Here is a 10,840-nt window from a genome sequence, read left to right as displayed (position 1 = left end):
AATAAGGATTACAGCAGTGCGTAGAGTACGTGATCATTCTCTCTTCTGTGGCTTAAGTACGAGTCACCAAAGAAGACCAACATACTAACAAAACAAAACAAAACAATACCCCCAAAATTCGGGTAAACTACATTTCTATCCTTATAGATTCATTAATTACCACTCTTGACTTTTAATTTATAATTTCTCAACACTAGTCCTATAGCCTTAAGATGTTTTTCAATTTCACTCTTTGTTACTAATAACTACTGAAAAAATTGTTCATATTTTTTAGAAATTCTATCTCGTTTCTTCCTTTCAAATCCCCACAAAATGCTATAAACATAGAAAAAAAGAAAAAAAAATTGAATAAGTAGAATATTCAAAGACTAAGGTAACATTGAATCTTCCTCACTAGAAGAATAATATTGGGAAATCTTAAACTCCAGGGATAATAGGTGGATTCAATGAATCTATAGGGGTGAAAAAGAAACACCATTCAAATTGCTATAAAAAAAAAAAGGAAAAATGCACAGAAAGAAAAAGGTCCATTTCAATCTGAAGTACTTTATTTATGTGTATTTACTTATTTAAATTAATCAACAGTACTCTATGTTTTAGTTTTTCTCGATATAACCTTTTTTTTTTGGGTTTTTGCTCTCACCAAACACGGATCATTTTATTTTCGCAGTCCAAAATTATCTGTCAGGTTCTCTTTGCCGCTATAATTACTTTTTCAGTTGCAAAATCTGTTGGGTTTGCGTGAAAATTAGAGGAAAAATCACTGACTTTTCTACTTTGTCTTTTGCAGTCGTTATCGTTGGTTTCTAAATTTGGATTTGTGTGTGTTTTTCTGGTGGAAATTGAGCTAGATTACTGTGGTAGTGTGGATCTGTCTGATTAGTTAGGATTTTTGATTGATTGATAGCGTGAAATTGTAAGTGGTGTTTTGCAGATTTAAGTAGAAGAAGAAGAAGAAGAAGGGGTTAGGGTTTTGAGACATGCATACTAGGTATATGGAGAGAACTAATAGCATGGCTAGAAGGAAAAGGGGCTTAGAAGGTGGTGGAGCAGAGGAGGAGGAGCAGCAGCAGCAGCAGCCAGAGCGTAAAAGACCTGCTTTAGCTAGGTAAATTTTAAAATATATGACTATAAATTGTGTGTTTTTTTTCTTTTGAATATTAGTTGATTTTAAATGTTAATTTAAGTAATTTTTCAGTTTAAATTTTGAAATTTGTGGTTTTAATCTAATATTGGTGTAATTGGAAAATTGTATAAATTGTTGAATTGCGTTGACTTTTTAGCTGTTCGTTTGATTACATTAAAACTTTAAACATGGGTTCTGTCCTGCTACTTTGGGTTCTATTCTGCTGGATCATTTTTTGACCTGATTATCTCTCAAAGTTGTCAGCATAGCTGTATATTTGGATGCTTGAAATGGTGGTCAAGATTGAAAGATGCGAAAGCCTATTGACCTGGTGTTTTTTTTTTTTTTCTCCTGAGAATTGGTTAGTAAATCTTCTAAGCTGGATTAACAAAATCTAGGGTGTGAGTGGGTTAATCTTTCTCTTCCACTAAAGTTCAACGAAGCTTGAAATATGATTTCTGTTTAGCCTTTTCTTTGATTGACATGGAGTGGATTGAAAGGGAAACCAAAACCAATTACCTTCACTTTTATGTTCATTGGAAGATTCCGGACACAGTATCCTCTTATGCACTGTTCCCTGCAATAAATAGTTACTGAAAGTATCTGATCTGTTCTCCTTTGGGCATGCATTTTCAGCAAATTTAGAATTTTCCTGAAGCTTGCCAAGACATTCATGAGCTGTCAACACTAACCTTATGGACCGATTTCAACCCTAGTTTACATATATACTTAACCATATAGATCTTGTTGCATGCTAATCTCATGGGTCATGACTTGTTTAATAGAGACCAGTAAAACCTTTATTCCCTTGGACTAACAGAACTAGAATTAAATAAAGAGAATCATGAGTAAAACCACACGCTAAGTACATTATCTTGTGTATTTCACAATGAACAGATTTTTGGATGCCCATGCATCGTGGTTTCTAGGATGACTGATGTTGGAATTGCACATTGGTAAATACCAATGGTACTTAAATGGAGGCATGCCACAAAGGAGTGTCATCTCTAAATGCTTTTTACCTCATCTAACCAAAATCTTTCTCGAATAAATTGAACTTTTTTGTTTTGAAATTGAAGTACATTTCTTGAGAGCAGCTTCCTATTATTTATTTTCATTGGTTGCTATATGTGATTACCAGGAAACATGATAAATCTAAAGTATCTCATTGCATGACATTCCCTTTGAGTTGGATTTTAATGTAAATTCATATGCTTTCCGCAGTGTAATTGTAGAAGCTCTCAAGGTGGATAGTCTACAGAAGCTCTGCTCATCGTTGGAACCAATTCTTCGTAGAGTTGTAAGATTTATAACCTTTAGTTTTTGTACTTTGCATCTGGGGTGGCAGATAAATATGATTCAAAATGCAGAGGCAGAGAAATCAAATCCGAGTTTAGGGTTTGGATTTTGATCAGGAGAATTTGATAAAGTCCCAGGTCTACACTAGAGTTTCTAAAATCACTACCAGGATCACAGGAATCACATTGGAGATAAGATGCATCACATTGATCGTGTGCTATCTTGTCTCACTCACAATGCATCAAGGCTGTTTCCCTGAAAGAGATAAGATGCAGCTGAGGTGCCACAACAGCAGCAGAACATTACCTCTTACAAATAAGAAAGCAAACCTCATCCTGCAAAAATTGATTCTTGATCACTCAAGCTCCTAAATTCTCTGCATTAGTCATTCTGCTTGAGTACTGTTTTTCTTTTCTTTTCTTTTTTTCCTTATGAAATTTTGAAGGTCTTGTAGCAGCAGAATAATTGAATTAGAGTTACCATCATTGACCCTAATAGCCAGGGAGTTTCCTTCCAGCTATAGATCCTAGTCAATGGGCACCTCTAGGACAACTTTGATTCCTCAGCTATTATTGGCTTCTTACTGCAGTGTTGCTATTTATGCCAAACAGGTAAGTGAGGAAGTGGAGCGTGCTTTAGCAAAGATAGGTCCTGCTAGACAGATTGGAAGGTAAACTATATCTTTGACCATTCTTTGGTTGAAGTTCATTTTGTGATGTATGAGTTATATTTTTTGAATTTCGAGCCAAAATTTTATGATTTTCTTCTTCATTTTTCATTTTTGACTAAACTTGTACTTAGTAATAGGAAAATCAACTGTTGGTGTTGGAAATGGAATCATGTCTTGTATATGTGACTTACATGTGAGTTCTTGTTAAAAAGGTGATGCACTGAAATCTCTGGTGGTTTTATGTTTTCAAGTCTTGTTTGTTGACTAACAAAGCATGCACACTATTTAATATATTAGCAGAATTGTTGGTATTGAATTGATTGCAAAATTTTGATGATGTCATGAATGCAGCAAATTTATCTTGTTTGTAAAATTTGGTAGATACAACTTTTGTGTTTTAGTTACTCTAATGTATAAGCAACGACCGCTGTGTCCTTTTCATTTTCTGTAAGAATTAAGAATGTATGGTTTCATCCTTAGGGGTGGTTTATTATTCTTATGTGTGACAGGTCTTCCCCGAAGCGAATTGAAGGCCCAGATGGAAGGAACTTGCAGTTGCACTTTAGGTCTAGGTTGTCTCTTCCCCTTTTCACAGGAGGAAAAGTAGAGGGGGAGCAGGGTGCTGCAATCCATGTTGTTTTGGTTGATGCGAGCACTGGACATGTTGTAACTTCTGGCACAGAAGCCTTTGTTAAACTAGATGTTGTAGTTCTTGAAGGTGATTTCAACAATGAAGCTGATGAAGGCTGGACACAAGAAGAATTTGAAAGCCATGTTGTAAAAGAGCGTGAAGGAAAGAGACCATTGTTGACTGGAGACTTGCAAGTAACACTTAAAGAAGGGGTGGGATCTTTGGGAGATCTCACATTTACGGATAACTCAAGTTGGATAAGGAGCAGGAAGTTCAGGCTTGGCTTGAAGGTTGCTTCTGGGTATTCTGAGGGCATACACATTCGTGAGGCCAAGACAGAAGCTTTTACTGTTAAAGACCATAGAGGGGAATGTTAGTTCATGGCTTTGCTCTTCATTATTTTTCCTGTTCTAACTCTTCTTGAATATGAATTTTTTTTTCCGCAATTGACAGTGTACAAGAAACACTATCCACCTGCACTGGATGATGATGTATGGAGATTGGAGAAAATTGGCAAGGATGGTTCATTCCACAAGAGGCTAAATAATCAAGGAATATTTAAAGTTGAAGACTTCCTTCGTCTTGCAGTTAAAGATCCTCAGAAATTACGGAATGTAAGTGAGACTGAGACTTGGTTATTGAATTATGAATTATACTCTTTGTACCTACCTCCTAATATAGAAAGTTGTTGGATGTAGATTCTGGGAAGTGGCATGTCAAATAAGATGTGGGATGCTCTCTTGGAGCATGCAAAGACTTGCGTTCTTAGCGGAAAACTATATGTTTATTATCCTGACAATTCAAGAAATGTTGGTGCTGTCTTCAACAACATCTATGAGCTGAATGGCCTTATTTCAGAGGAACAGTATTATGCAGCCAATTCCCTTTCCGATGAGCAAAAGGTTGGCCTCATCATGCATTCTCCTTTTTTATTTTTTTAATTAAAAAAAATAGAATGTCTTGTTTCATGTTTCCATATTTGTTAGGAGCAGTATATGAACACATTGCTTGACAGCCTTCATATAGTACTATCAACCCTAGTTTCAATCATAGTTCCCCCTTTTAAATTCCATTTACTTACTTGTCCTCTTGCTTTTACCATGGCAAATATATGTAAAACTGCAAGTTGAGAACGACTCAATTTTTGAGCTTGGAATATCTTGTTATAGTACTTGATATTATTTTACACCTCTAACTTATGTTTTCTATCTTGCATGGTTTTCCAAATTAAACATTTTCAGTTCAAATGTGTGCCTTATGACTTTGTTTATGGATTCTGGAAAACCCAGAACTGGTCAGCCAGTTCCTCTACTGTTTTACCTTTGTGCTGTTTTCTCTATTCTTGAGACTTTTGTAATACCTGGGGTATGCTCCTCGTATCTTGTACATTTTTTGGATTTATACAATGTAACCTTTTCCAAAAACAGGTAGGAATCACTGTGAATGGCAGTATAATGAAGTTATTCTCATATATCAAATGCCCCCAAACTTCTTCTCTCATTGTCATACTCTTTTTTCTTGTCCCAGATAACAATTTGCTAATGCCTTGTCTGATTTTTTTTGTCCCTCCTGAAGTAATGTTTCCTTGATAGCTCATGATTCTGGTCTTGTGAGTAACATACATTTCCAAAATCATTAGCTAGCATTTTCTGTACATGCTAAGTATGTTTTTTGTTGAAAAGAAAAGAAAAGAAAGAAAAGCGAGTACTTTGCATGTCATAAATATAAGGTTCTCTCCAGTCTATCTACAAGCCTATCATTAGACTCCAAAATATTTTGTGTAAAATCAGATTTATTAGACATGAAGAAGAGTAATTAGTAATTAGTTCTTTCTGGCAAGGGCTGCTCTTCACTGCTGTTTTGATTACCTCACTTGAAATAATTTCGCTCATTGAAAATTAATTCCAGATCTATGTGGATACATTGGTGAAGAAAGCATATGACAATTGGGATATGGTCATTGAGTATGATGGCAAGTCACTTCTGAACTTCAATCAAAACAGGAGGGTAAGTGTATCCCAAAATGAACATCAGATCAATCAAATAGGTTACTCTAATCCTTCAGGCCACCAAGTGCAATTACCACGCTTGCCAGGTTCAATTCCAACTGAGCAGTCTTCTGTTCATTCAGCCCTACAAGCAGGAGGTAACTGCTATCAGCTGCAGATGTCAAATCAGAAAATCATGTTTTAATTGGTAACTCAATTGTTTACTGTTTTCTCATCATTGGGTTCTGATTTTCTGGCAACAGGGTACAATGATAATTTGGTATCGGGATACCCAATGCAGTCACAGCTTGTAAATCCTGATTCCCGCACACAGCTCGGCAGCAACTCATTTGCACCACATGAACAACTGATCAGCAATCCTCAACAACTCCTAAGCACTAGAAATGATAACAGTGCTGTTGGCCTGGCCCTTGGTCCTCCACAGTCATCTACCTCAGGTTTTCAAACAATTGGTTCTTCCATGCAGCCAACTAATCTTAATCCTTTTGATGACTGGACCAACAACCGAGACAAGAGTGCTGATGAATTCTTTTCAGAGGAAGAGATTCGTGTACGAAGTCATGAGATGCTTGAGAATGAAGATATGCAACACTTGCTCCGACTCTTCAGTATGGGGGGCCATGCCAATGTACCTGAAGATGGCTTTTCTTACCCACCTTACATGGCATCTCCTATGCCAAATTATGACGAGGACCGCTCACGTCCAGGTAAAGCTGTTGTGGGATGGTTGAAGATCAAGGCAGCAATGAGATGGGGGTTCTTTATTAGGAAGAAAGCTGCTGAGAGGCGAGCACAGCTTGTTGAGCTGGATGATGATGATGAATAGATAGGTTTTAATGTCAAGCCTCATGATCCATGAATTATTATGGTGTATGTCTAGGACTGCATGGAATTGTTGGGTTTGGAAGTCTTGAAAGCCCAGTTGCTCCGGGTTTGACACCGGCATCTAAGAACCTTTTTGTACAGTCACCTGTACAGTAAGTTGCTTTGTTACTTCTTAGTTGCTACCCTGCAAGATGGTTCTCTGATCATATCATCATTCTGTGAATGATAGATGAGTTTGAGTTCACAAGGGGTGTGCGTGTGTTTCTAAGTTGAACACCCCTTCCATTCTTGTTGACTGCTTAGGGGAACATGTCTAGTAGTAGAAGCAAGTATGACTTCATATGTTGTATCTGCAAGTGACTGTAAGGGATGGTCCAAATGGTCCGTACTTTGTTAACCTTCAACTTGAGTTGCTTCTTTCCAGTCTTCTTATGTCATGATTTGTGAACTGCCTTTTGCTTCTTTCCAGCTATGGTTTCCTCTTTTATTTACTGCCAGAATGATCGGTTCTACTGTTCAATTGCGCTTGACTTGTTAACCACCACCCTTTTTGACACTCTTGTTTTGCTGTGCTCCCTTGACGGCTCTGTTATGGGACAAACATGCATCTTCTGATCGATCATAAGTCATCCAAAATTCTTCCGCAAACCAGTGGGCTATGGTGGTGGCACCTTCCTGCTGTTGATTTCGCACTTATCTATCATTCCGTCACTTTTGATCAGCTATCTTGGTTGTGCACAACTCGTTTCCTGGCCGTGATAAACGGAACCACAGCTACGTCAGCATCAGCGTCTGGTGGAAACGGAATCACAGCTACGTCAGCGTCAGCGTATGGTGGCAGCGGAACTTTCTGTATCGTTAGGCCCTGTACCTGGTAGTGTTTATCATCTTCACTAGATTCATAGGAGCATGGGGCCTGAAGCTGGAGAAATTATAAGTATCAAAAAGCTGCCACCATCATCCATTCTCTTGGTCTTACAGTATCCATGGATTGGAATGTTATAATTGAAAACGTCAGGTGAACAACCCTTGCTTATCATCACATCAATAATAACAACCTGCCTTGCCAATTTTCTTGAGCAATCTAGCAGCTACAGTGGTTTCTCTAATCTTACACATACCATTGATAATCGTATAATTATAAGCACTGTAGATTAGGTTTATATCCTCGTGCCACCATGCCATTAAAGAAATCCACAACTTGAGCAATTTTACCCTCTATACAAAGCCCATCGATCGAGGTACAAAAGGTCACAACAATAGGTTCAGAACCAGTTTAATGATTTTGGTCAAAAAAGAATACCCAAAATCGACAGGGTGTAAGTTGCAGAAGCAATTGATCAAGATGTTAAAAGTATAGATATGAACTTAGATTTGCAGCAATTCAATTTGTCTGGAAAAAGAAAGCACGGTTCAGTGATGTTTCATTCTAACGAGAGCTTACAATAACTTAGTAAATTCGACAATAGAAGGCAAATGATTAAAAGTGTGATTGAAGGAAGACAAGGCATCATCAATGTTTCTAAACGAGCAATCCTTTTGCCTCTTGCTACCTACTACTACTAATAGTGGAAGCATGAAGCCATAAAATCATACTCATTTTGATTTGTCTTCGTTGAGAATGAAACCCAACAAAAATGAAACTCATCACGATTTTAGTAGCAAGGAGAAAGCTGGGAATCTTTCTTTACTTTCATCGAAATAACGGATTCATATTACATTAAAAACAATTGATTGATGAAAAAGAATTAAAGAATTGCACCAATTGATTAATTGCCTAAATTACAAAAAATAATTGAATGTCTTATGTGGCAAAACTTGGACAGGTGATCCAAGGACGTCTTCTTTCTAGGACATGCCGCATTCCGGAGGGAGACCTTGGGGGAATCTATTGACATCTTTGCAGTAATTGTATACCATGTAATTCTCCCGGACCCATTTCAACCTCTCCTGCCTTGTTGAATCAAGCTCCTCCGAGAACCAAGCATTCGAGGTGGAGGCGGGAGGAGAAGTGGTTGTGCCACAAGAAGATGCCCCATTAGACAAAACACAAGCTTCGGCATTGAAATTTCTATAAGAAGCGGTGAAAGGAGCTAGGGCCCAGTCTGTCTTGACCAAGCCACCTCTTGTAGCCCAGTCATCAGCATTCCATAGACTCGAGTAAATCCTCATCGGCTGGTTTTTTGGAAAGGGAACCCCCATGGACTCCAGGTTCTTGAACTCTCGAATTGGAGTGCCATCCACAGAGAAGCTGGAGCAGAGGAAAGGTAACAAAATTAGTAACACAGCATGTATTAATGTTGTACACGGAGCAGGATTGAAGATTGATGCTTACACAATGCGCTGTGGATTCCAAAGAATGGAATACGTGTGGAAATCAGCAGTTGGGTCAAACCAAAGATAGAATTGCTGCTCTCTGTTGCCTTTGCCTTGGCTAAACACGTTAGTGTGCAGGATGTAAGGATCACCGCTCAAATTCCCCAGGAATTCAAAATCTATCTCATCCCACGCAGACCCTTTTGAGGACAGCTGCATATTCATGTGACAAAAAACATGTTTACGGTTAGTCACATATAATGATTGTTTTGGGCCTTATTTGAGGCAAGCAATCAAGTTCACTTACATAATAAGCAGTGACAGTGCCTGCAGAGTTGCCAGGGACAAGCTTGAGTTGCATGTCAATCTTTCCGAACAGATACTCCTTCCTGGATTGAAATCCAGAGCCAGAGGCCTTGTCAAGGTTGAGAGTGAGGAGCTCGCCGTTGCTGAGGATATTAGCACGACCATCTCCCCAGGTAATATCAAAATCGTTGTAGAAGTTGCTTGCTGAAGCAACCGTCAAAGAGGCCACAAGAAGAGCTGCAAGCGGCACAAGCACAGTACTCAAAGAAGCCATCGGCTATTATGAAACGATTGATGCCAAGGATGATATAAAGTTTTGCAAAGCTCGGAGGTGGGATTGTCAAGGAGATAGCCTGGTTGGTTTTTATACTTGAGGAAATGGAAGTCCAAGAAAGGCAAGGGAAGTTTCGGACGCTCAGCTTAGCTGTGGACAGTGTGTTTGGGGGCTGGACAAGTGTAAGAAATTTGCTGTACAAAAAGACACAACATTTCACCTACATCGACGAGCCAGCCAATCAATAATCGCACGCGTTTTGGCCTGACGGATACTTGCGCTTTCCCATTAGATCCAGCGTCCCAAACAGTACGGGGCTCCACACCTGACCCATATTTGCATAAATAAATAAATAAATATATAAAAAGTGAATCCACCATGCACAGCAGCACAGGTCGCCTCTCTCTCCTAAATAATTAATGAGATGTCATTTTTATCCTTGACTATTTTAGATGTTTATACCAGCTGTCTTCAGTTTTTGTTTATTATATTTCTAAACAAAAAACTATATTTTTTTGTTGAAAAAAATTAGATTAATACAAAAATATATTTCTAAATTATCTTATTTTAATAGAATTTAGATTATTACCTTTCATTAAAAATAAAGAGTAAATTTCTCATTGTGAACAAAATCAAGTATCTTTATCTTTGGTTATTTCTTTTATTTTAAATTTTATTTAGATTGACATATCTTTCTAATATATATAATTTATTTTTATTTGAATTGATGTATGTGTCATATAGATAATAATAAAAATTAACATTTTTTACTGTTAAAAAATGCATTAACATATTTTTTGCATTAAATTTCTTTTTTTATATGCTACCGTAAGTTTTATGGACTAGAAAAAAAAATTAATTTTTTTTTAGAATGAAAACTTAAAAAAAAAACCACTTTGAAAACATGATTTATATTGGGGAGCATTCCATCCTAGTTAATACATTTTCTTTTAATTTGGAAAATATTTAATAATGGAAAAATCAAAATAGATTTTTTCTGCACTTGAAAAATTATTTATAATCAATAGTCATGATCCCCCATCCTCTGACATAGAGGGGCAACATTTGTCCAAAACTAAAATATGAATGACATAATTGACTAAATTAAAAGTGAAAGTATTAAATCCCCGTGAGAGCTCAATGTTTCAAAACGCAAAACCACAGCATTTTTTTTTTAATTGGATTGGGTAAGAATGTTTTTAGATTGTGTTTGATTAATATTTAAAACAAATTTAGTTCGAGGGATAGACACAAAAAGCATATAATAAATCTATTTTAAAAATATTTTTAGTTATTTCAAAACAAAAAATTGCTGAGGGACACTTCCATTTCATTTTCATTATCCTTGTGTCATTTATCTCAAAACAACAACTATGTATTATTT

At 37.0% G+C, this 10,840-nt stretch overlaps 2 protein-coding genes across 5 annotated transcripts; one reads left to right on the top strand and one right to left on the bottom strand.

Moving 5' to 3' along the window:
• The first annotated feature begins 550 nt into the window (after positions 1-550).
• Positions 551-7,023, top strand: LOC105139309 (uncharacterized). Of its 4 annotated transcripts, XM_011045701.1 has the most exons (10): positions 551-688; positions 791-860; positions 935-1,108; positions 2,351-2,426; positions 3,037-3,095; positions 3,605-4,098; positions 4,180-4,340; positions 4,425-4,628; positions 5,635-5,872; positions 5,978-7,023. In XM_011045701.1, exons 3-10 carry the CDS (start codon positions 981-983, stop codon positions 6,559-6,561), a joined length of 1,944 nt encoding a protein of 647 aa, XP_011044003.1. In that variant the 5' UTR covers positions 551-688; positions 791-860; positions 935-980; the 3' UTR covers positions 6,562-7,023. The 4 variants fall into 4 exon arrangements, with proteins under 4 accessions (XP_011044003.1, XP_011044001.1, XP_011044002.1 ...); XM_011045699.1 differs by lacking the exon at positions 791-860; XM_011045700.1 differs by having other exon boundaries at positions 791-1,108.
• A 1,171-nt stretch (positions 7,024-8,194) lies between these two features.
• On the bottom strand, positions 8,195-9,530 carry LOC105139308 (probable xyloglucan endotransglucosylase/hydrolase protein 23). Its single transcript, XM_011045698.1, has 3 exons — positions 9,184-9,530; positions 8,896-9,089; positions 8,195-8,811 (listed from the first exon to the last, which is right to left on the bottom strand). Exons 1-3 carry the CDS (start codon positions 9,454-9,456, stop codon positions 8,409-8,411), a joined length of 870 nt encoding a protein of 289 aa, XP_011044000.1. The 5' UTR covers positions 9,457-9,530; the 3' UTR covers positions 8,195-8,408.
• Between the last annotated feature and the right edge of the window lie 1,310 nt (positions 9,531-10,840).

Source organism: Populus euphratica, unplaced genomic scaffold (assembly GCF_000495115.2).
Source record: "Populus euphratica unplaced genomic scaffold, PopEup_1.0 scaffold141.1, whole genome shotgun sequence".
NCBI classification, from domain to species: Eukaryota; Viridiplantae; Streptophyta; class Magnoliopsida; order Malpighiales; family Salicaceae; genus Populus; species Populus euphratica.
Note: the sequence above shows the minus strand (reverse complement) of the source record. Positions and strands in the feature narration are given on the sequence as shown.